The sequence below is a fragment of the Dermacentor silvarum genome, chromosome 8 (assembly GCF_013339745.2).
Source record: "Dermacentor silvarum isolate Dsil-2018 chromosome 8, BIME_Dsil_1.4, whole genome shotgun sequence".
NCBI lineage: Eukaryota > Metazoa > Arthropoda > Arachnida > Ixodida > Ixodidae > Dermacentor > Dermacentor silvarum.
In genome coordinates, this window is record NC_051161.1 from 60782858 (window position 1) to 60808523 (window position 25666).

The following is a 25666-nucleotide window of genomic DNA, read 5'->3' on the forward strand; positions in this document are numbered from 1 at the left end:
GTCCGCGGGATGACGCGGCGAGGTGTTAGGCGTGTTAGGCCTACTCTCAGGCCTAAACCCTGCCAACGTGGCGTTTCCGCGATCCCGACTGTTCCGCGTGAAACACTCAAAATCAAAGCTACCGGTTTGTTCGGAAGCTGCCGCCGCGTTAGCACTAGGCATCTGATTATCTCCCGCGACCTCCGACAACATGAACAAATCTGGAAAGTCAGACAAGCCCGTCGCCATTGTTTACTGCAACTTCAGTAGTCCCAGCTCCAAAAAACAGAAAAGAAAACTCGCCGTGTTGCCGAATTCGAACCACGTTGGTAGCGCCAAATGTGGGGGTCTTCCCCAACCCGTAGCGCGTGTAATCGCAGCTACGTAGGGTTCGGGCGAATAAGGCAACCAGCGAGTCAACTCAACAACGTTTATTGCTGTCAGCAATAAAACACACTTGTAGAGGGAAGTCCGCTCTGTATAACAACTAATAAAATAGGCTTGCCTCGTCGCGTGTGGTAGTCACGCGAACGAGGTCACTCACGGCTTTCAGCAGGTAAAAATCCGTCCAGGCAGAAGGTCAAGCGAGGTCAGAGAGAGCGGGGGTCTCTCGGTCGCGCTCTTTTATGCCTTTTTGCCTTTCCGCGAGGGGAGTGTCCTCCTCGCCCGCCGGATGCTTTCCCTCTTCCCGCGCGGCACGCGCGTCGCGAGAGGCGAGCGAGAACCGGGAGAGGGCAAAGTGCATTTCTCCCGTGTTCGCCCGGCTCCCGCAGCGCGCGGTGTGCGCGCACGAGATGTCCACCCGGCTGCTGTCGCGGGCGCTCCGTGCGCCGGCGACGGGCGAGCGCCCGCGGGAGAAGGTGGCAGCGTGTGCTCCCCCACAAATTTGGCCGTGTATTTCAATCTTGCTTTCAGAGAAATTTCACGCCGCCATATTTTATCACTTTTATTTTTCCCGCATGGAATGTGGGGGCAAAACTGTCACATCTGTGCAATGCAACACACTATAGCTTGTACACTCAACATAGTGTGGGACACGTGAGCGCGTGGCCATGCTCCATGGAAAGCCAGTGCAGCCACCGCATTGAAACACCTGTGCAGGCCTAGAGGCATGGCTTTGCATCATGTGCTACATTGTTTGGGTTTGCCAAGCTTGTCATTGCAGTCTAGTGAACTTAACTTTCAGTAGCCTATCACTGTCACAGCAAGGGAGCCTTGCGTTTGTGTACTGCATGCGATAGGGAAGGATGATTTCACCACCTCGAGCCCAGTTCGGTGTGGGTGTGCCATCTACCCCAGTAAACTTTTTTGTCAGTGCACCCAAACAATGTAGCAGATACGAAGACACGTACCTGTACAAGTTTGCTTTGATACGTGGCAGCTGCACTGGTGCTCCATTGTGTGCAGCCACGCACTTGATTGTCCCACAATATTTTGTGCGTGAATGTACATAGATTTGGTATCTCTCAATGCAATCTTCCCTGAAAATACTACACCAACTCTCTTCAAAGCTAGCTCATAGGCACCTTTGTACATGCCATGTGTACAGGGTAGCCAGCCGGTCTGAGAACTGGTTAACCTCCCTGTCATTCCATGCGTCTATTCCTCCTTCCTCCTCCTCAGGACTCAACATTGCATCAGAAAGCCGTGCAAGCGCTTCTGCGCTTCAAGAGATCCACCTGCCTGTGTGAACATCTCTAATTGGAATGCCTTCCTGCTAACTTTTTTCCCTTGTCCTTTCTCTCTCTCTCCTTTCTTCCCAACCACTATTTCCCCCACCCCAGTTCAGGGTACTAGATCAGAAACTCATCTGGTTGACCAATATGTCTTTCCTTTCTCTCTCTCTCTCTGATGTTCAGCTCAATAAAAACACCGAATCTATGGGAAACTATTTAATGGTCCCTAAAATGTTTATCTCATCAGAGATACTGTACTTTGTATTCTATATACTGAACATCAGGTGCTTTATTGTATGATCCCAACGGAGTGGAAGTTAGTGCGCATTACTAGGAAGAGACCTGCACATTGAAAAGACAACCAGTGGGCAATACAGTATAGTATAATTGTGTGCATTTATACCGTACTACATAGAAGTGTACATAATCTCTTTGCATAGTATAGGAAAGCCAACAGGTTTAAGCAATACTCGAGACACATTATTGCACATAAGGTTCCAAGGCAGAGGTCTCAACAATGTGCTGGAATCGCGCAGGAATGCAACAATGCAGGTAATTGGCAATCACTTATGTTTTTCTATTTATGAAGAAAAAAAACGAGAAAAAAAAAAACTTCATTTATGCGCAACAGAGCCTGTGGCATACCATGGGCGGTGTACTTAAACTGGAACGAAAAAAAAAGGTGGTCCCAGCATAACAATAGCACAGCAGAACTGCATTTGAGCAAATCACTTGCAAAATATACAAAGTGCACGTAGCTGCAGCCTCGTGGAATGCGACTATGTAAAAACAGCAGTTCAATGTAGTCGTCACGAAGACAGAGCTGCTCACCAACTGTTGTAGTGTTCTACTTCCATGGACCACATAAAAAAATTTAACAACTGTGGCATCTAGCTAAGTTAGTATGCGAACAAGCTAGGATTGGGGCACTTGACAGCCAGTGTCACACAACCATATCATACCGTCAGCTAACCTTTGTTCTTTCTCAAGGTGCCTAAACATAGAAAACAGTAACCATTTTGTATGCTAACTAACACATCAGCACCACTAATGTCACCAAAGACAGCACAATATCTCCACTCAGTGACTTTTCTTTTTTTCTCAAACATAACAAAGCGCGGGAAAACGGCACTTTCAACAAGACCAACAACCTTTCCGTTAGCTTTCTCATGATTCAGGCTGGCAAAGCAGCAATAAGCACACGTATGAACCAGAAATCTATTCTAAATAAAACTGACAATAACAGACCTTCTGTGCCCACCCACACAGCCAGCATATCAATTCACATGCTAGCAGACAACAGTTAACATGTCTAAAAGGAGTTCATCATGCTTATGTACAGCACTGGATGGACTTTAGTACAGCAAGTCTTGGCCTTTTAAGGGTGAAGCTTGTATTCACACCGGTTTCGTTGCACAAGGGAGGGGGTGGACCAAGTTTTAACACACTGCTGTTCTTCATAAGTTGGGTGCCGCCCAATTGAGGAACTTCATGGCAACTTCATACCCCATGAAGCAAGCCTGCAAGGGAAAAGAAAAAAAAAAACAATTAAAATAAGAGTGTGCAAATAGGTACTATTCAAAATTTCTAATATGAACTGAGCAGTCATTGCTATTTGAAATATCACTATTCAAAATCGACCACCAAAAATCATACGTTAATCTGAAATAGCAGGTGTTTCTTTTTTTTAGAGCACACAGAATTTCAAAAATTGCCTATGCAAGATAGCATAATTCTATTCGAGCTGGAGTACTCAGAGGCAGACGTTACTTGCACGACAATTTGATAGCATTAGAACTAACTGAAAGAAACATTAATTACCTTTATAATAAATCGTTACTTTACAGCACATATTACAATTTACAAACATTAGCCGGTGAGTTCACAAGGCACACTCACTCACTTGGATAGAATTTTCATGGTGACTAGTTCTGAGACATTCATTCCCAAAGTGTGTGACAAAATACTTGGGCATTCCAGTTACTTTTGTGCTTCAATGCATAAAGCGATGGTTTGTTAAAAAAGCAGAACAGTGCATTTTTACCACATTCTTCACGATGCATATCTTGAAATTCATGCGATTCTTAGAATAGGATCGCAGTCTTCCGGTTTTTGCAGTACCAACAGCATGGAGCAAGGAAATTATGGCCAACGGTATCAATTTGTGTAGTTTTTATTTCTGCGATCCGTCATTACTGCGGACGATGGCGATAGGGCTGGCACGAATTTGTAATCATAGCCGTCTGCCGCTGATGGAGGCGCGGCCAATTTCTCGCAGGTTCGTAAGGTGCACAATATTTTGGGTTATAAATTCATTATTTTAAAGTGCTACAAACAGAGAAATGGCAATAAAATCGTTAGTTATTTTGACATAGTCAATGTTATGAAATTCGTAGTACAGAAATATTTTTTACATAAAAGTAATAGGCTTTCGACTGGGGAATTTTCGTAAGTCTGAATAAATCGTTAATGTGAAGTTCATAGAAACGAGATTTCACTGCACGTGGTGTAATGAGCTTGAAGTCAGCATGCGCATTGGCCACTCTTTCTTCCGATGTCTTAGCACCACTGCACCATTTTGCACTATACCAGATGTACTTACAGCATTTGCAGGGAACGCTCGAAGCATGACTGGGGCGGCACCCTTGTACAAGGCTCGGACACCTTCGTGCTTTATCAGCTCACGGAACACATCTCTGATGCCATTGGGGTATTTTCCTTCAGGCGCTGTACACAAGAGAGGCGTGAATTCTTATAAGGCCCCTCACCAAGTTTGGGAATTCGCATACAAAGTGCAGCTCGTAGATCACATGGTGGCAATCGCGTCTGCAAAGTATCAAATGGCTGCACGGCGTAAGAACTGCTGAATTTTCAAACACAAGCCTGCGCACGCTTCCTCTCAAGGCAATCCCACTTCCAACCAGTCGGGGTCACGCGCACAAATGCCTTTATGAAAGACACAGTGCCTGCAATGTCGCAGATTATGGCATGTGACTTTGATAAATCATACAATGCAGAATGCGCAATACTACCACTGGAAGTATGCCATGCAGCAAAAGAGGAAGATAACAAAAAGGAGGTGGGGATTGTGACTTTAGCGAGACGCGGTCCCTCGGCTCCAGTAAAGGAGAAGGCAAGGAAGAAAAGTCACTTCAGGACGCTAGTCGAGAGAAAGGGGGAGAGTGCAGATGATGGCAGGGGAAGAAAAGTCGCTTTAGGACACCAGACAAGACAAAGGGGGAGAGTGTGAAAGATAGCAGAGAAGCAGATGCCAGTCAAAACAAAGGGAGAGAGTGTAGATGATGGCAAGGAATAAAAGTTCCTTGAGGATGCTAGTTGAGATAAAGGGGGGGAGTGTGGATGATGGCAGGGAAGAAAAGTTGTTTGAGGGCGCTAGACGAGACAACGGGGGAGAGTGTGAATGGTGGAAGTGATGCTCGCCTCCTAGCAGCAAGGCAACATGACATTTACATTTCTCCTATCTCCTCTCATAATGAACCAATTTGAAAAATTGTTGCAGTAAGATGCTCCCTAGACGGCATCTCCACAACTGTGGGTCACGGACACCCGAGGGTGTTGTAAATCATTCAGCCAGGAGCGTGTGTGCCTACTTTACCGGTAAATACCGGCACCAGCGCTTGTCTGCCTCCCACAGCAGCGGCGAATGCTGAACTATTTCACCGAAGCTATAGTGAGAGAAGGGCCGCCCAGAGACCCTCACAAATATCTATAGGGCCCCCTTTCGAGATTAGAACCCATAGAAACAACTGAACGCCACGCTGTGGTACGTCTCTACACATTAGAAAAAAACTGATGGGTTTCGGCAGCACCAGCATTCGAACCCAGTACTTCCCGCGCACGAGGTGGACGCTCTACCACTTCAGCAGTCAACATGGTCTAGTAAATTAGCACTTGGTGCATAGAGTTTAGGAAACACCACGGCGAAAGAACAATTTAGGAGGTGCAACTCGGTTCCTTCCCGCGTCGTCATAATGTCATGCAGGAGCGTGGCGGCGGATGTCGTGACAGCGCCCCCTACCAAACATGGATGCCTGACGTATGGTCGCGACAGTAGGGAGCGCGGAGCTCAGTCTTGTCGTCTGCTCGTGCGTGGCTGCTTGATGCCAGTGCACTGCCCTTGCTAGCTGAGCACGATGCCTGTCGCTAAACGAGACGGCAGCTATTACAACGTGCTCTCGCTAAGCTGGCCGGAGCGCCATGAGACAGGGACCGACCAGTACCACCCCAAGGAGCAACAGTGACTTTTTCAGCTGGTCAAAGAAGCCTCCAAGGTCAGTGTAGTATTTACGCCTGCTGACCATTCCGCTGGGGAAATGCTTTTAGCAGACGTAGTCGCTTGTCGCCAGTTCTCGATCCTCGCTTTCTATAACTCTTGCCCATTCTTGCAGGCATTCAATGTCATTTGGAGCTTCGAAAGTATGATCGTTTTCCGCGCAGTACTTATATCCGCCGTTACAGTTTGGGACGAAGCATCGGCGCCCAATTTTCGATAATCAGTGAATGCATACACAGCTAACACTTCTTACATTGTAAATGAGCAGTGGAGGAACTGCAGAACTTACGAAGGTATGATTCTGAGTGCTCGAAGCGAGCGGCAGATTCTGCTCTACTTTGCTGTTCCGTGTCCACGTTTCTTCAAACGTGCTGCAGAAACATAATGACATCTTGTTTCCCCGCACAATAGCTATGATCAATAGCATACTCTGATCGGCACTTTTTATGGTGCATGACATTAAAGCTAGAACAAATTCTCCTTTTTCGTTACGCCAGAAAATTTGAAAAACACCAAGTGCAGTTTTCTATACATGCATGGTTAGGCTTACATATTGCGTGCTTTTTCTATAAGCGCCTGGCTATGATCGCAGATCATCTGATCTTTCAAGTGTGCTAGTTTCTTGCTCTTACTGCCGCATAAAAAGCACTCTGTTGTTAATTCAAGTACCTATTCTCACATCTCAATTTTGATTCTAAGATCAACATTAATTAGTTATGGGGATTTACGTGCCAAAACCACGATCTGATTATGAGCCATGCCATAGTGAAGGACTCCGGAATAATTTGGACCACCTAGGGTTCTTCAACGTGCACCTAAATCTAAGTACATAGGCGTATTAAGCGGGAACGTATCAGCGAAGTTCTACTGTATAGAGCATTTTTCATTGCGATTTCCCGGCTCCTACGTTCGCAATCGCGAAAAATAAACATAACCCCATAGAGAAATGTGTTAATACGTTCCGGTTAATATGTTCCCGGAAAATACGATTATTCGGCAGCAACGTTCAGCATTGCGGCAAACTGCGGTCGTATGATACGTTCTGCAGTGAAAAATTATCATTCAGGTGTGCAAAAAGACCACTCTCATGTGCTTATGAAGCGCTAAGCAGCAGACAGCGGCCACGCGGCTTCTCTGTAGTGCTCAATCCCCCCCCCCCCCCCCAATCCCCTCCGCGACTTCTCTGCATTGCTCGTTCGCCCGAAGTGACGAAGCACAGGCAGCAGCAGCGAGCGAATTGACCTTTGCACTGCCTCGCTTCAACGCGAACTACTAAGCGGTGAAAACAGGCGGACGCCGCGCGCGCGTCCGGACGACTGGCCGAGATTGTAGTGGAGGTGGGGGCGGACGAGACGCCTGAAGACGGCGGCGAGAACGAAGGCTTGCGCCCACCGGCTACCTTCGCCGAAGCCTTTGCTGGCCTGGAAGCCTTACAAAGCTTGTTTCGCACGAAAGACAACGAAAATGCGGACAATGGTCTGCAATGTGCGCATAAGGAGTTGTTCCTGTACAGGGGTGTGACGCACCAGCAGAAAATACAGTCGAATCTCGATAATTCGAACTCGAAGGGGCCCGAAAATTTGTTCGAATTAAAAGGACTTATTTTTGACGTATTTGTGCACCATAGCGCTACGTACGAATGGTGCGAGTCGTGAAATATCTCGGCACACAAGCACATAGCGAGCGAGGGCCACGAAACTGCCCACGCCCGCCATCGCTCGCATCCCGATACCGCCTCTTCCTCTTCATAACCACAATCTCTCTCTCTCTCGCATCCCGATAACGGCAGTGAACGAAACTTCAGGGAGCGAACCGCGCCGGCACAGCGACGCGCGCGCGCGGAGACCGTCGAAGGTGAGGAAGAAGGGCGGCAGGGAAGCGCATTTGGCCTCAGCAACCCCGTCGCTTCGGTGGCTCCCCTCGCCCTCCCTCTCAACTCCCTCGTAGCTCCCTCACCTTCGACTGTCTCCGTGCGCGCGCGCCGGCCTGACGCCAGCTTAGCCCGCTCCCCGCAGTTTCGTTTTCTGCCGTTGAAGCGAGCGTTGGCTGGCGTGGGCAGTTTTGTTGGCCGGACTGGGCCTCCACATTGCGTCCCTCTGCGCCGCAGCCGTAGCGTTGGCTGAGACGTCGGAACGTACACGCGTGTTCCGGCGCCACGCTGAAACGGCGACCTTACCATTTGAGAGCGTAAATTTTCGCCGCTGTATTTTTTTTTTCTTCTTTATTTCTCCACGCTGCGTTGAGAGTTCTCTCCTAAGTTTTTGCTTTATGGCGGTGTCGGAGCATTACCAGTCGGAGGCGCCACCACATGATTTGGCGTGCTGCGGAGAGCATTGTCAGTGCGCAGTTATGTTCGAATTAACCGTCGCAAATGCTTTCGCGTTCGAATTACCAAGCGTTCTCACCCATTGGAATACACATAACTTGGACGGGACCACAGCGTCAGTTCGAATTAACGAGATTTGACTGTAACTATGTTTTGCAAGAAATAAATGTTTTCTGCCCTTGCACCGCAATATGGGCTTGTCAGCTTCAATTTTTACTGGATTCGGATCGTACGTTTCCCAGATCGTACATTTATTTTTTGCGTATTTTTTGAAAACGTATGAACGAGGTTCTACTGTAACTCATTCACATGCTGAATCAGGATGTATGTCATGAACAGCTTAGTGGTATAAGAACAAGCAGTTCCTTGGAGCCTTAGCTCCTGCACAGCTGTGGTCAGTATGTTGTAGCAGTGCACGATGCTGTAGCAGTGCACCTAGTAGCCATACGAAAGGGGATCATGGTCCGCTGATCAAGCTTAGAGGCCACAGAACATAGAGTAGTCATCAATCTACAATGCATTGCTTGGTTACCACTTCTGGCCATCCAATGCACTAAAACCTCTTGCTGCGGCAGAACCAACCCATGCGTTACTTCTCCTCCAGCCCATCTGTCTGTTATTCCAGTGGGAAGCACTCATGGTGATTAGAATTGTGTCAGTTTTCAAGTCGCCATGGAAGACTTGCCTGTTTGTAGCCGTGACTTCAGCACGTCGGGCGGTATGGCCACGAGCCAGTTGAAGATGCCCGCCATGCCGCCAGCAAACAAGGTCACCTTCACACTCAGGTCTGAGCGGCTGGACAGCGGGCGCAAACACATCAGTTAGCCATTCACAGCGAGTCAGCATGATAAACATCAACTAAACAAAAAGAAATTGTAAAAACCAAATGCATGTTAAAAGAGGTACAGTTGTGAGCAATACGATTGGTAACACCAAATAGTTTTTTTAAACAACATTTACTCGTGATGCATGGATTTGCATCTGACATGCTAATAACTTGCTATGTAATAAGCAGTTTGGCTCTTTTTGTCTCAGTCAACTTCTGTGTAGCAGATGTATCTTTAGCCAATATGGTTTCTCGAAAGCAAATTGCTAAGCAAGTTACGAAGATAGGTACTAATGGCTAGTTGGTAAGCCATGATTTGGCAAGCAGCGCACTTGAAAAAACATGCTCACACAAAAATGAATGTCTTGTTGCTGAAGGGCATATTCCACTGGCATAACTCGGTGGTTTATGAAATGCGAGTCGGCAGACTATTTAGGTTCTGTGAAGACATTCCTAGGGCCCACAAGGACATCGCTCTCACCAATACCTACTTCTCTTGTAACTGTACGCCAATATCACATGTGCGCTCGACACATTCTGATCATGCCTTTTAAAGAAGTATTAACATCAACACCGGTTGCAGTTTTGGTGATGTGACTGCTGAACCAATTGAGGCGAACTGTGCAAAGACCTTGCTACATCTGCTATATTGTGACTGACCTGCAGCCACATTTCATTTGCCACCTTCCAAGAACAACACTATACCCTTGAAAACTGTCTAGTTATGCAACTAGTACAAGAGATATACAGCTCACTAAGCAAATTCTATGACTGCTTGATATTGCCTATCTTTTGTTGAGTCATAAGCACTCAACACATGCTTTTCACTGCATGTTGCAAAGCAAAGCAAAGGCAGCATCTGGAGTCCAGCAGCACTGCACTTGACTTTTCCTACGGCAGCAATAGGCCTGCTCTATAGTGCTTACTTGTGTGAAAGGGACACACTCAGTTGAACCAGAAAAATACAAGTGCTGTAATAACGCCCCCCCCCCCCCCCCCCACCTTTCTTAGATTTGTTTTCATCATTTACACAATAGCTTAATATAGTTCATAGTCATTTAAGCGCCTGTGGGTTCACACAATTGCTTTTAGAGGTGCACGAGCTCGCTGACACTCATGGTTCAGAACTGGAGATGCAATTGATGTTCCGTATTCAAATTTTGCTTGATTTGCCAGCTGCAATTTTGCCAGCTGCAATGTTATATTGTCATGTAGTAGCGGAGGTGAATAGTACAGCAGCAAAACTGTGAATGACGAAACTAACCTTTCATTGGGCGAACTTGTGCCCACAAAAGCAAGGTACACTCAAAGCACAGCGATAGCAGTGAACACTTTTGGCAATCGTCGAAATCTGATCAGCGGGTCAAGCGCATCGGCTTTTATAGATCACTCATCGAATGTTCCAGTGTAATCGCTGGTGCCCATGTGGTTTCCAGAAAACACTACACAATTTGTGTCGCTCATACAATCAGATTACGCAAGCTTCGGTGACAACAGACAATGGATAGAACCATCGATGACATTCGAGTAAGTTCCAATCGTGCAGGCGCGTCTTGCGCAGAGTGATAACTTTAAGTTGTTAGTGGGTGAAATGCAGTCCCCAAGGAAAGGATAAATAAGTACACGTGTCAATATGCAAGCGCCGTGTCCACTAGGCATGCCAGACAAGTGGATATAATTTCACTGTTTGATACTCGTTTTTGCTCCACTGGTTTTGAAAACAAGCATTCCAACTAGTTGGTTTGGAGCAAGACCATATGTTTCGCAAACAGATTCAAAGCTTTTTATGGGCACACATTAAATGCCGAATCATACAATTTAGTGCTTCTTTTTTATTTTCCATACTTACATTCGCCCTGAGGCATTGTTGTAGGGAGGGTTAGGTTACATTGTCTTACTTTGTGTTAGAAAGAGCTGCTTCAACATGACCAGTAGAATTTACCAATACAAAACAAGGATTAAATATATGACTGTTTTGAATGGCAGCAGCACAAATGCACACAAGATAGCAGTGGGGATGCATACCTGCCACCTTTTGGTGTGAGCACCCGTTGTAGCCACTCGTAGCTGGCAAAGTACATGCCACTGGCCGGCACATCTGCACACAGCAAAATGTCAAGTCATAACAGGTACCATATTGCAAGCTAGCATGACTGCACTTACACTTACAAGGGAAGTGGCACAGGCGGGATTTTACTTTGGGAAGGTGCAATGTGCGCATATACCGGGCATCACTCTTTTAATTAGTATAATACAGAATCCTTTAAAAACTGACTGTGGCAGATAGCACAGTTCTAATCCCAGAACTGGATTGCTGAAAGTTGCGGACATTACTTACACAATAAATCAAAATGCATGACTGTCTAATAACAAAATTTCACTATATTTTTAACGGTAATTACTCCATTCAATGGTAATTACTCCATGGCACAATGGAATTTACGAATTGTAGCCTGGGTGATAGCAAGGTATATCCATTTGGAATGAATTCCGAGGCTGAAACCAGTTTGAGACATGTGCCGTCAAACAAGCGGTAAAATTATAAATTTTTTACTTTTTTAGCAGCTTTTTAACGAAATGACGTTTTATGCGCTTAAGTGCTGAAATATCTAAAAAGCAAATGCACTATATTGCACACTTCGGGAATCATTATTTCGAAACAGTACTTTTTTTACTGCTTGCAGCAATATTTATGCAGGAGTGTGACCACGAAAGCTGGGCATCGAACCCACAACCTTGCTGTGCTTGAGAGCAGTATTTGACAGCCCTTGAATCCACCACTTTAAGTGAAGTAGGGCTGTGCGGATAGTAATTTTCATGACTGAATTGAATACGAATCAATGGTACCAGAAGTGAATTGAATCGAAAATTGAATACTTTTTTAATGGTTTTTCAAATAACGGAGAGCTGTTCTCACTGTTAATACGAAACAATGTTCACACTATTGTATTAATAATGTTATCAAGTTTCTGTCATTAAGTTGCATGTTATAAAGCCCTGCTTACTAAAAGCAGGGCTTTATATATAGTTCGCATAACCAGGGCACTTCAAAGAGTGCACGTGATCACGGTTTAGCTGGTCAGGTTTGGCTCCCTGAGCAGCGTAAACTCGCGTAAACTCGCCTGCTACACTACGTAATTTTTTTATGCCCAATATTGCCAGGGGGATGAAATTTATTGTACTTTTGCTCCGATTTTATGTTTGAGTGAGCACAGTTGACAATTCTGAAATACTCGAATACTATTTTTTTTTCATTTTACATTTACGAATAGCGACTAGTATTCGATTCCTAAGACTGAATCAAACAGAAAACTATTCTATTTGTGATTCAAAATTTTTGAATATCCGCACGCCCCTAAAGTAAAGCTACACAAAACTATGTGAAAGCCACTGCAACATTCTCGAAAGGGAAAACAGCGCGAAAAAACACGACAAGAAGACAAGAAGGGGGACACACACCAGCGTTGTCGTCAGTGCTGTCGTCAGCGCTGTTGTCAGCGCTGTTGTCAGCGATGACAACATTGCAGCCCAAGCCTCTACGGTCTTGCACTGCAACATTCCCTGCAACTCACCCCGCAGAAGAGTTGCGGCCGTGCCCTTGTAGATGCTGCGGATTCCCCCCTCGCGGTACAGCTGCTTGGCACAGTCCACAGGTCCAGCGAACCGGGCTTTGCCTCCATGGTCTGCATGGGCCTGCTGAACCTGTTGTTCCAGTGGCCACAGATCAGCAAAGAGGTATTCATTCACTTTTTGTATGTGGCTTTGTTCCAACTCCAGAATGTTAATAAAACACTTCTTTCTGGACCTCCAGGAACGCCACTGAAGCAACTTTGTACAAATAGCACAAGACCCATCTCCACTTATGAAAGTGGATATCACTCTGCAAGCACTAACGGATTCACATTTATGCAATGCTAACAGCGTTCCAATTCTAGATAACGAGCAGAAAGATAGCGCAAAATGAACACTGGCAACTCTTAGCTAGCTCTTACACGAGGCAAAGTGACAGCAGGCACAGAGAGCACACCGAGCAGGCAGAAATAAAATAATATATATATTTTTTAATGCGTTATATCCGTGTCATGCACCTAAATTTTAATAACACAAGGTGCATTCTTAGGCTAGAAATCATGAAAAAAAATTTTGCATTATATTCATACAAATACAGTATGCTTATTACGAATATTGGATATCACGAAGCTGCTTTTGAGCAGGAGAAGATTTTGTAGTAATGAGGCTCGACTGCAGGTTAGTTTATAGGTGCATAAGCTAGCATACATTACCTGGACATAATGTTTAAAACAGGCTATAAGGATTTCACTGGATATGTGCACGCGCTACAACTTAAAGGCTGTGCAACGAGTCATGTAACAGAAATTTATAGAGATCATAGTATTAAGAGATAGACAACAGTGTGGATTAGAGATCAAAAGTGGGCAGACAGACTACGTTTATAGACTACACTACAGACAATTAAGAGCAAGGAGTGGAATTCAGCAGGTCCTTTAAGCACAGACCAGGTGGTAGTGGTTTGCTACAATGATAAAGGGCTTGCCTAAGGAAGGGAATTGCGTCAAGGGCAGTGGAGGATCATAGAGTGGTGACATTAGAAAGAAGGCATAAAGACATTTATTCTGCGGTGAACAGTATAGACCACTTCTAATGTAACCGCTTTATAGTGCAGGACCGGATATAACACGGCCTTTTCAGACTCTCATTAATTTTCCCATAGCACTCAATCTATACACATATCGCTTATAGCACAGTTGCGGGAGATGAAATACTGGTGACAGTGCGGCTGCCTGGAAGTTCGGCAGTCAACTAAGACGGCGAACGCTCCCCTCAAGCCTCAGATATACTCCGACAAAATACGCGCGTGCGAGTCGAGCTCCGCGACGTCATGGTGGCAAACAACTGGCGTCTATCAACGACACGACACGACGCAACCGGCGTGTCTGGCGCGTGAATAGTTCCATTCCTATTTTTCGCCCGCCGCGCCAGCCACGCATCCCAGTATTCCTCGCAAGGAGCGGGCAGAATGAGGCAATGGCGAGAGTGCGCGAAAGCGTGTCCGCCGCGGCGGCTGTCTGCCCATTAACAAACATGGCGTCACGCGCGCACACGCAAACATGAATTGATGACCGCATAAACTCGCTGTTAGAACGTTGGAGTGAGGAAGCGCGGCAGCAAAAGCGAGCGAATTGGCCTTCGTGCTGCGTCTCGCATCAACGCGAACTAAGCTGCGAAAACACAGTGTACGTGGACTATGCTCCCATCCCAGATGGTTTTCAAGATACAGCGGCCGCCCGAAGTAAACCCCCCCCCCACTCGCTGCTCGCCCCCCAGAGCCTTGCACGTGACGGAAGTCGGTGTGCTTCCTTTCTGCTTCCCTCCTTTGCGTGCGCGAGATTGAGCTGCGATCACCCACCCACCCTTGCACGCTTTCACTCACACATACAGGATACGGCGTGCGGCGACAATTTTATCGCCCTCGGACTTTATACGGAACCTCATGGCGACAGTGACGGTAATGGCAGAAATACGCCTGGAGTGTCCATTTAATTGCTATCGCAATAAAATCAGTGTTTTGGTTATAGTGTGGTACTGCTTATAGTGCGGATATTTGCGACTCCAGCAACTTACGTTATAAGCAGTCTACACTGTACATGTATAATAAGCTGATTATGATAATGAAGGCAATGACAAAACTACGTACTGCAGGTTAATTTCAAAGTGTAATTGTCAAAGCAACACTTTCCACTTTTACTGAGACTTGCCGCCTGCTGTAGAAAGGCAGAAATGGATATGATTTGATGAGCAATGCCAGATGCCAACAAAGCGAAACAGGCAATAGCATTAGCAGGCATTTTAACGTGGGCTCCGAGTACATAAGGAATTTAACTTTCTGAGTGTTGCTTGCAGCTCCTTTGCTTCATTAGTGCCAGTGTCATGGTCACACACAATTTGGTGACCTTTCAATCGTTCATTTGCATCTGGTACAGTGAAGCATATGTTCACGTACCTCCATTTGTAAGTCGCATCACATGTATTGAACAGCAGCAACCAGCCTTGTTTTGTATCTTTGACCTTTTTCTTACCACTTCTGCTTGTGATAATTGAGAAGACATTCAGTATTCAAAGCTTTCTTTCTTTCTCTTTCTCTGAATACCCTGCACTGAGTTCAGTAAACAATTTCACTATCCACTACACATTTCTGTGCAACATCTGTGCCCATACAGTGGCGAGAGCACCATCGACACAGGCAAAAGACTTGGTACTCTTGCCTTTCAGAAAGCTGCTAGGTGCCTGGCCCTTTTGTCCTCATATCAGATCTCATTACATTACATTTACAAGATGTCATTACATTTGGCATCGTATGTTCTGTAGGTTCGCTTTTTTCCTTCTTTTGTGCCCTGAATGTATTTGGACTTCATATCACTGACAGGACTGCAACTTGACAACTCACCTGAAGAAGGCACTTGATCCGTTCACCAGGGGCCATAATTGCTGTTGTGAAGACACCAGAGAGCATGCCAGCTAAAAAGAGCTGGGGCAACCTGAACAGCATGCATGGAAGATTTGAATGATTAATTTATTGACCGATTTTATCCTCATAAGCAACACATGAGCTATGAGAGACACCATAGTGGAGGCTCCAGACCTCCTGGCACAGATATTGGTTTCTTTTCTTCTTCCTTTCCCCCCTCCGCCCTTACTGTGTAGCTGTCAACCAAATAATTATGATATAAAGCATCATTTCTTGAAAAGTGCAACAATTAGTTAATTACATGATCTTTTCAATGACCAGTTCAAAATGGGTGCCAAGCACAGTGCAGGTTCAAGTGTGAAGCAGGAGGCAGCATATGTCACCGAAACTGAATGTGGCGACCACATTCCGATGGGAGCAAAATGGGGAACAGTATCACTAGCTGAACACTGGGTGTACATTGAAAGAATCCCAGGTGGTCAAATATAAATTCAGAACCCTTCACTATGGTGTCTGCCACAGCATGTCTCACTCGACGACATAACACGAGATTAAACGACATCGGTCATCATCAAATGTGCAGTGCTTGTGCCATTTCCCCCAACTTACGTGAGCTCTTCCTCGGGGTGCTTCTGTTGGATCTTCTTGCCAATTCCAAATCCGAGGAAACAGACAGCAAACATTGGCGTCACTCCCGTGAGGGGCGCAGCCATACCTTTGTAGAGCCCAAGGACACCCTATATGGCATGAAAATAAAACAACAGAATTACTACGTGCTGAAAATTATTTCGCAGCTCAATAGAAAAAGAAACTCGTGAAATGAGGACAGGCAGACACACAGCACAATAAAGTCTCGCTATTATGCTACAATTCCAGTTCCTTTACATGAGTGACTGCATACGTTGAATCTGACAGAGGAAGTCATCATTACTCAACTCCATCATGGACCTTCTTCATGGCAGGGGACTGCATGCCTCTCCCACGGATTAGAGAGGTATTTTGAATGCCTTACGAGTCATATGCCCAACAGGTTGTGAACAACAGCCTTAGTTATGGTGATGTGCATGGTGTATACACTTTGCTTTATACGTACTCTTCTTGTCTGCATACGTGCTCAGCATATACAGCCTTCCATTCTTATTTGTCCATGTATTGGCAAGCTAGCAGGTGCATCAGAGAAAGGGTCTCTGCTTTTTCTGACTAAGACTTTGTCTGACTAAAGTGCAAGTTATTATTATTATTAGAAAACAATAAAACAGCTATACCCTCAAACTTCTGGCACAAAATTTTAGGATGACACTGAAACGCACAAAATATATGCTATTACAGTGCTTGTGCCTGTGATTTTAGGCACAAGCACTATAATAGCATATATTTTGTGTTTGAGTGTTGTCATAAAATTCTGCACTAAAGGTCTAAGAGTATCGATTACCAACTAGCCCAAACCAATGCTTTGCTAAAACAGCCAGATACAAAGTTGTGCAACCATGCCAGGACAGTGCGGCTGAGTATCATCAGAAATTAGAAGACAAAAATTACATTTCTAATGTGTTATCTGTATAAGTTATGACACTAACAGTAACAGTAGCCATACTCATGAAGTCACCGACTACCTGAAAAACACTTTAAAAGGAAGACAGAGGTTCACAGGAAGATGGAGACAAAGTTTAACAGAGGTTGAACAAGGGTTGCTGCTGGAGCCAATGGTTCGGCAAGCTTCATAAACGAAGCAGATTCAAGCAGACCTTGACAAAGATTATCTCTCTTGTCAAAACATTGGCTACAGCAACACCCCTTGTTCGAACGAGGTTTCAGTGCAACACAGTCACATAGTGCCATGCTTACCTCCTTCACTACCGTTTTCTTGGCACAGTCAAAGGTGCCTGTGTAGCGGGGGCTTTCTCCAGGACCGGGTTTCGGCATAGTCTGTAGGCGTACCTGTTGAAAAGCGGTGCAACTATTTGAATGGAAAAAGAAATCTTACCACAAACATAAACGAAGTGGATGAAAGAGTGACAAAGTGACACTGCTAAGGGAAGGAAGCAAAATTGTGTTGTAGTGATTGGAACAGACGCTCACTAATATATATAGAGAAGAAACTTGAAATTTTGGGACCTTCGCATTTTTTGGCGGTAAAATGTTTTTTATCATCATTATATCAAGCAGCATTGTCATTTAGCAGGCTTCAGATGCATTTAGTAGCAAAAATTTCTCTTTAATTTCTCTTGTAGCTAGCTTGTCAAAAATTTTTTTGGCAGATCTGTAGCATGAACACTAAATTTAAGGGATTCACAGACCTTGAACATTTGTTTTATAGAAAGGGGTGGGAGCAAGAGGAGGAGAGAGTGATATTTACGAGGAAAAGTGTGGACCCTGTCCAAGGCATCTTGTTCAACACAGGTTCTGTAATAATTCTGCTGGGAAATGCAAACAAGAGATTTACAATTGCTCGTTTCACAATCTATCCATTCATAGCTTCGTGATCTACAACCCCTTTGTTAAAACAACATTATAAAATTAGCCTCCCCCCCCCCCCAAGAAAAAGTAATAAAGACCATATCCTTTTTTTGCTCTTTATATTTTGGTGAGAAGTAGCAGCTTCAATCACTACACCACATGAGAATTTCATTTGAACTCTTCACCACGAAAGAAGTGAAACCAGGAGGCATGCTGCTCAATGTGGTGCAGTACGTACCAAGTGAGGACACTACATGTCCCACCTCAGCAATTCTGCGCAGCACAGCTGCAGCTGAGTGTGGGTGAGGGCAGTGCCCTCCAGGACACCTTAAGGTGGCGAGCTGGCTCATTCCACACTTACTCAGATATGCACTTAATCGTGTCGATATGCACTTAATAGTGTCGATCGAGCCTCTGTGAGAAAAGAATGATGAGAAAGAATGATAAGCGTGATTCAGCCAGAAGTGCAACAATGCAATGGTTGAGGTGACTTAATGTGACCCATGCATGTACCAAAATTATCAACCAAGACAGATCAACTCCCTTCTCTACACAAACATCACATCGCAGTCATCCTTATTACACCTATCACCCCATCACAATCCCTATGGCCTCATCTGTTCCCTCTAATCGTTTTCCATAAAAAACATATAAACATTAACCCTCTGTTGGGGAAGTCAGATAACCCTACCACAGGATGCTCAATCTCCACTCCTGCCTTGACTCATGTCCCACGCATTCAACTAGCACTTTATACAGTCAACTAGTGTGTTACATGGTCTACTGGCGTGTCCCACCTGTGAGGGCACTGAACTCTCTTGCGTCCCCTGATGTTCCATCTTCCCTGCATGGCTCTCGCATTTCCCATGTTCAGCTTTCCCGCGTGACACATACGCGATGGTGGAAGTCGGAGGAGGAGAAAAACATTTATTTGAAGGCATAAGGGGGGTTTGTGGTATGGGGCCCACTTGGTTCATAGGTCCCATTCAAGCGGAGGTTGCCGTTCTCAGTCTAGGGCGCCACAGGCAGTTGCCACTCTGCGCGCCCCGTCAATCAAACTGAGTCGTCGCTGGCCAGTAGCTCCTCCCACCACTCCACACTCACTTGGTCTATAGGGGCATCCGGGGATGGCCCGGCACGTCAGGTTGGTGTGTAAAAGCATTGGCTTCTCAGAGCACCATGGGCAACGCGCGGGGTAGTCGGAGTCGTAGAGTCTACAACGAGAGATGGCGGGAGTGTTTCGATGCTAGCGCTACCTGACGGCATGGATAACTCGAGCGTAGAGGAACTTTCTTTCTTTAGCAGTGGGACATCGGCACACGCAATCGTCGATGGTGCTGGTGAGATTTTCCTGTGTAAAGACTTCCCTTTCAGCTTCATAGTGTGGTAGTGGCATTGGCAAATATGATCGCTCAGACACATTTCCCTTTGTAGGACTGTAACCACGAATGACTCAGGCACCGGTGTCGGGCGTCATGGCAAGTCGAACTTGAGTTGAATTTGACTGTCTTCACTGAAGAACTATTCCTTTCATTTCAGAAAGCTGGCATTCTTGTACTGAAGGAGCAAACAATGCCCCTTCTGTGTTCACACAACTGTTGTGCTGTTTCCGTCGTTTACAAGGGCACATGAGATCACAACACCCCACATGGTAATATTCACATGCTCAGGAACTCCCTGACCAGCAGTGCTAAATTCCAGGTAAAGTCTCTCCCTCATCCACTACATTCAAAATCTTACAGCCTTGGAGGCCTTCAGCAATCGTCACCTCTGTGGGCAGAGGTTGCTTGTACATAAGTAATTCCACACATATGCCAGTGATGATGGCAGGAAATAATTAAACATACAATATGCTAGAGAACAGGAACTGCACGCTACAATAACAACAAATGCTGCTGTGCAACAAGTATTTGCCAGAGAAGGTGCAATGCTTTAAAGACAGCGTTGATAGTGGTGCAACCTAAAACATGAGCTCTTGCCCCCCCACCCTTTTTTTATTGGTAGCTGAATGCAACTAGGAAGAGGGGCATAGTGGGTCTGAGAGGATAATGTGAAAGTGCTTTAGATCGACTGGTTTCATTGTTAGCTTATAACTGGCAGGATAAGCTGATAAACATTTGACAGTGCATGAAAGATGGCAAACAAAGAACTCAAGAAGCTGGCAGTTGGCAGTCATTTTTGTTTGTCCATGCTTCTTGTATCATTCCAAAACAATTTTTTGTAAACATTATCCGAGTGGGCTGCTATAGAAGCTGATGGCTGTACTAACTGTACATTTTACATTTTGTTACATTTCAGCAACTAAGGCAACCGCTTTCATAGGTAGAACATGTGAACCTTCACTTTCATACAACAACTATGATTCAACAACACGTCATCAGAGCTAACAGAGTAATAAAACTGCTTCAGTGTCAGTTTATTCAAGTAACTCAGTAGACTACATTCATACCAGAATATACAGTCGGAGGTCCAAGAGCATAGAGCATATGGGGACCTCTCGTCTTAAAAGAATGGAGTAGTACATTTAAAAGCAGTGAATGCAAAAATACAAACTGAGTAACAACTATAGTATTCAAAGTTTAAATTATAAAAGTAATCAAAAAATTGCAAATTAGAAAAGAAATATGTCAACAATTAGGCAACCTTCAAAATACATAAAATACTGTTAACATCCCAAAGTATACTGCAATAACAGGTGAAATATAATGCACCATACATCAGAAGTTAGCTACAGTAGAAGAGAAAGTACTATGTACTTCTTTTTAGGTTCTTTTAGTTTCCATCATGGAAACTGAAAATGCCATTAGTAAGTAGCGCATTCCTAAAAAGACTTTGCTCAGGTATACACAGCAATGTCCGCATTTAATTCATCAAAAAGTAATGCACATCACGTCCACATACAGTGTAGCAGAATATTGCATCACCAGGGCACGCATGAAATCCCATGGCTTATCTTCCAAGTGGCAGGGCCTGCAGCCAAATCTTGCACGCAACGGTTATCATGTTATCTCTGCTCTGGACGATCTCTAGGCCAACTGTCCTCCTTATATCAGTTACAATTATCTCAACATCTGCCAGGTCATTCACCACCCACGACAATCTTCCGGAAGCTCATGGCTCCATTGAACCGAAGGATTTAGTCTTGCAAACAACGAGGATGTAATAAGGAAGAGATGGTGGCCAGGATAGTAACACCAACTCCTATGCACTTCTGCTTTATTTCTACTTCTAGGCACATGAAGTCGTAATATTGTGTGGGTCAAATGAGATGTGCAGGGAAGTGCACTTGCAGAATTTCGTACATACTCCATTCCACCCCAAGTTTACGAACTTCAACAATTGCAGCTGTCAATTTAAGTGCACTGTTATACTACAGGACCTGAAGGCATGGTGGGAAATTGCAATTCCAGTGCCAATGTAAGCGATGTGCCCATATTTGGAAAATCACACAATTATATGCCCCTTCAAGCATTTGATAGAAGCAAGAGATGAACATAGTGTCTTCACAGTCATCCTTGTGGGGGGAAACAAATGTTTAAAACTTAAAAGGCCTTGCTGAGGCTTTACTGCTATTTACTTGAAATTACAAATAGTTGATCCATGGAGCTTATAACATCCTAAAATGTGCACCTATATCTAAGTACATGAGGGTTCCTGCATTCTGCTCCCATCAGAATGTGGCCACAGTGGCCAGGAATCAAACCCACAACCTCATGATCGACAGCACAATGTGGTAGCTACGAGCCACTGCAGTGCTTAAGTTGCACATGGTGCATGGGTAAATAATGCTACAAACAGAAAGCATGATCAAGAATACCTGCTTTCAACTGCTTAGTTGAGGACTGTGTCATCAATCATAAAGCAACCATTTAGGTCATCAACCATATAGCATTCATTTAGAAGTGTCATGCACAGTTACACTACTCCAAAAGAAAAGAATAAACATGAAAAAAAAGAAGAAATAAATTATTATCAGATGATCAAGACCACGGTGTCATATGCAAACAACCAGGTGATAATTTTGAGCGCACCTAATTACCTTACTGAAGAGAAACAGGTTACGAACAGTTTGAAAATAACCGCCTATAATTTGCTACTAAGGGAGCATGTAAATTGGTGGCGATGGTATGGTATAGCTAGCCAGCCAAGTATACTAAATTTGATTGCAAGTACGTAAAAGAGGGACACTTGGAATGCCAACGCCATGAGGACGAAGGACCAAGAGGAAGGGGGAAGACAACAGCAGAACCCTCTGAAGTGGGGCGCCTCGCTGAGAGATGGCAAGCCACCCTCCTCAGCGAGGCACCCAAGGACCAGGAGTGGGCCGTCCAGCGGGCCAGGGCCATCGCCTAGGATCTCGGAAGATTTTTCTCCGGCGATGGACCCCTGGCTGCCTAGCCCCGGGCATCAACAGCCATAACCGTTGGACAAATAAAGCCTATTCCTATCCTATCCTATACCAGAAAACTACAAGACACGGGTTCTGCTTTGAGTTGTTACTGTGAGAACAATGTCATCGAATACAGAGCATCTACAATAACATGCACAAATGAGTCATCAAAACATAATGAATGACAGTGGTCTGATTGTAAGAATACAGTCGAACCTTGATATGGTACGATCCCAGTTGACTCAAATTGTAGGGTAATACAAATTTTGAATAAAAAAAAAGGCAATTCACGCAGCTTTTGGTTCGAGTGACTCAAAAGTGGATGACTGCACAGCGAGCCATGAGAGACACTGTGGCATGAAACTTCGGAATAATTTTGACCACATTTTCTTTAACGGTTCTTTAACGTGCACCCAAAGCATGGTACATGAGTGTTTTTGCATTCCACCCCCATCGGGATGTGGCCGCTGTGGCTAGGATCAAATGCGCAACCTTGTGTTCAGCAGCGCAGCTCCATAATCACTTAGCCACTTTGACGAGACCTCCAGCGATTCTTAACTAGACCACCCTGATACATGCCATTTTGGTTTTAACGTGATTAGCATTCTTTGGAAACTTCACGCGCAGCAGCTCTCATCATCACCTTCGTCATACCACCTTCACCTTCCTACCCTGTCATTCCCACAAACCCCTTCCTCAACGTGGAGTAGCAGGCTAGAGGCATGTCACTCAGGTCGACCTCTCCACCCTTCTCTCATCAAAATTTCTCTCCCTCTCTTGGCCAATCCTCTACAATGGATGTAGGCCACTGAGGTAGGTGACCGGATGGACAAGCAGAACAAGACGCAAGAAGTGGGTAAGTCGATCAGCATCAAAAGCAGTTGAATATACAAAAAGAAGTGAAGTGAACAGAATGGGACCAGTGCGTGCATTGAGTGAGGAACATTGAGTGAGTTAGAGAAATAAAGATGTCGTTAACATAAAATTGAAGAAGTCGGCTATGCAGAAGTGAAGAATTTAGCAACATAGTGTATCGCTACATTGCTTCAATGCTAATATCACATATTAACATCGACATTCATGATGAGACTGTGAGATGGGTTCTGCAAGAATTTTTTTTTTTTTCATTTGTGATACATCTGAGCAGATATTTTGTAAATTCTATATGACAATGTCTTCAGATAAACAGCTGAATACAGCAATTGGCCATCATCATCGTGTGTGTGTTCCTAGTGTCTTCATGCTATCGTCACTTCAAATAAACACTTGGTGAGACTTGGCCCGTACCAATGCAAGAAATCTATTTCCTTCTTGTCCGTGCTGATAGATGGCTTTCAGGGTTAGTTCCCAAGCAGGTTTTGAACATGATAAGAGAGAAATAATGCCTGTAGTACGAGATCGCAGCATATCGCGCATAAAGACAGCATGTCAGCTCTTCCATCACAAAAGTGATAGCTCATGATATTTACCCTCTCACCGTTATAAAGACGGTACATTCACTGCATTTGGGAATGGGCAATTTTAAATGCAGATCGTTTTAAAGCTCAGGACAGCACTAAAGAGGCAGTTGTACAAAAGGCATAGAGGAAAGGTTATAGTCAAGGAACTCTCGCCTTTTTTTTTTTTTTTCTTCTTTTTTGGAGTGCCTCTTGTACCTATGTCTGCATCTATATATTTTTAAATATATATGTGCAACAAATAAACTAAACCAATGTTTCCACATTTAATTGTCAATCACTGCATGCTCTTATCTATTCAGGCTTTTGATACGTCGCTGCTTGGCGTTGAAAGGCATATATTATCAAACTGTGAATGTATTTGTTTAGATGACGAGCAAGCAAATCATCGCTCAACCACAACATGCTAATGTTGTAGCAGCTAGCCATGTACAATTCTATGATACGCGCACTGACAATTCGAACTATATACATATATCACAGGTGAGGCGACAAAGCATTGTGCACGCGGTCGCATTCCGCTGTACTTTCTTTTCCCATGAGAGACTTTACCTTGATGGTGTCTAGAGGGTGCCCGGAGACCACCGTACAGACTCCGCCAAAGCCACCGGAGATAAAGTCCTTGAACGGGCTGACTTTGTTTCTCGAACCCATGGTGCTCGCGCGCCGATCGGCTCGGGTCTCTCGTGATATAATTAATTGTACACGCACCCGTGAACCCAACACAGACTTCTATTCACTGAGTAGCCACAAGAATTCGAGTGACAACCAGGAAAAATCGCGCCAGAGGGGCCCAAGCTATATAGCGCTGCTTAAACTCATGGATCAAGACGCGCGGCCATTGAATGAATGCATGGCCCGTTTCTTCTTCCTCTTCTCAGAGAGCGGTTGAGAAACGAAGCTGAGGGCGCCTTATCGAAGCTGTAACGTACTTGCAGCAGACGAGATCGAGATAGCAAAAGCAAGTGGCGTATGTCTTCCGGCTCATAACGGGACCAGCACTGCCAGCGATAAAGTGAAAGTGACTCCAGCGAACGCTTTCGCGTACGCTCGCGGATCGATTGCTTGCAGCCCCCCTTTCGACACTGCAGCGGCGGCGCCGCGGTTTGTTGCAACAAGTGTTTCTAATGCACGTGTTTCGTGGTGCCGTCGCGCGCAGAAATTTTTAAGCAGTCACCTACGCTGCTGCGCGCCAACCGGTACAGCGCCACATCGCTTGCGACAACATCCCTTTAGACAAGCGCTGCATCCGAAAGCTCGGCATCGGATGACACGTTCGTCTTTCACGTAAATTTTAATGCCGCGCGTTGGTACGCCACAGCAGACACCTGAGACGGCGTTTGGTTCTACAGATATACTCACCTTAATTGTGTCCAGTGGGTGGCCGGCGAGTATGAGACAAACACCGCCGAAACCACCGGCGAAAAAATCTTTCACAGGGCTGACTTTCCTCTTGTCGGGCATTTTTCTTTTCTAGATCGACTTCTCTAGTGTGCGAGGAATGCACGTACGTTACTATAGTGGCCGTTGACACTAGACTCTCCGATCGCACGTCCTACACCGCTGTAACGGCCTCGTTTAGAAGATTCTGAGAGGTGTGATTGCGGAATATGATAAACAAGAAGCATTCACCCTGCCGTTGGCAAGGTTTTACGAAGAGAGGAAAGTGGAAGTGGGCTTGGTCAGGTGGGTTGACCCTTTCTCCCGTGACGGCTGCAAACCGAAACCAAACGAAACTAGCAAATTAACGCGTTTTTCGTCAAAAATGCGGGTT

General features: G+C 45.1%; 1 protein-coding gene across 3 annotated transcripts; it reads right to left on the minus strand.

Annotated features, from left to right (window-relative positions):
• Positions 1-910: 910 nt before the first annotated feature.
• Positions 911-25583, minus strand: LOC119461309 (mitochondrial carnitine/acylcarnitine carrier protein). 3 transcript variants are annotated; one of them, XM_049672440.1, is made up of 10 exons: positions 25255-25583; positions 18284-18459; positions 17434-17526; positions 16198-16325; positions 15568-15658; positions 12674-12803; positions 11127-11199; positions 8961-9070; positions 4258-4382; positions 911-3175 (listed from the first exon to the last, which is right to left on the minus strand). In XM_049672440.1, the coding sequence occupies exons 3-10, from the start codon at positions 17509-17511 to the stop codon at positions 3113-3115; spliced, it is 798 nt and encodes a 265-aa protein (XP_049528397.1). In that variant the 5' UTR covers positions 17512-17526; positions 18284-18459; positions 25255-25583; the 3' UTR covers positions 911-3112. The 3 variants fall into 3 exon arrangements, with proteins under 3 accessions (XP_049528397.1, XP_037578489.1, XP_037578490.1); XM_037722561.2 differs by lacking the exon at positions 18284-18459 and having other exon boundaries at positions 25255-25582; XM_037722562.2 differs by lacking the exons at positions 18284-18459; positions 25255-25583 and adding an exon at positions 24445-24970.
• Between the last annotated feature and the right edge of the window lie 83 nt (positions 25584-25666).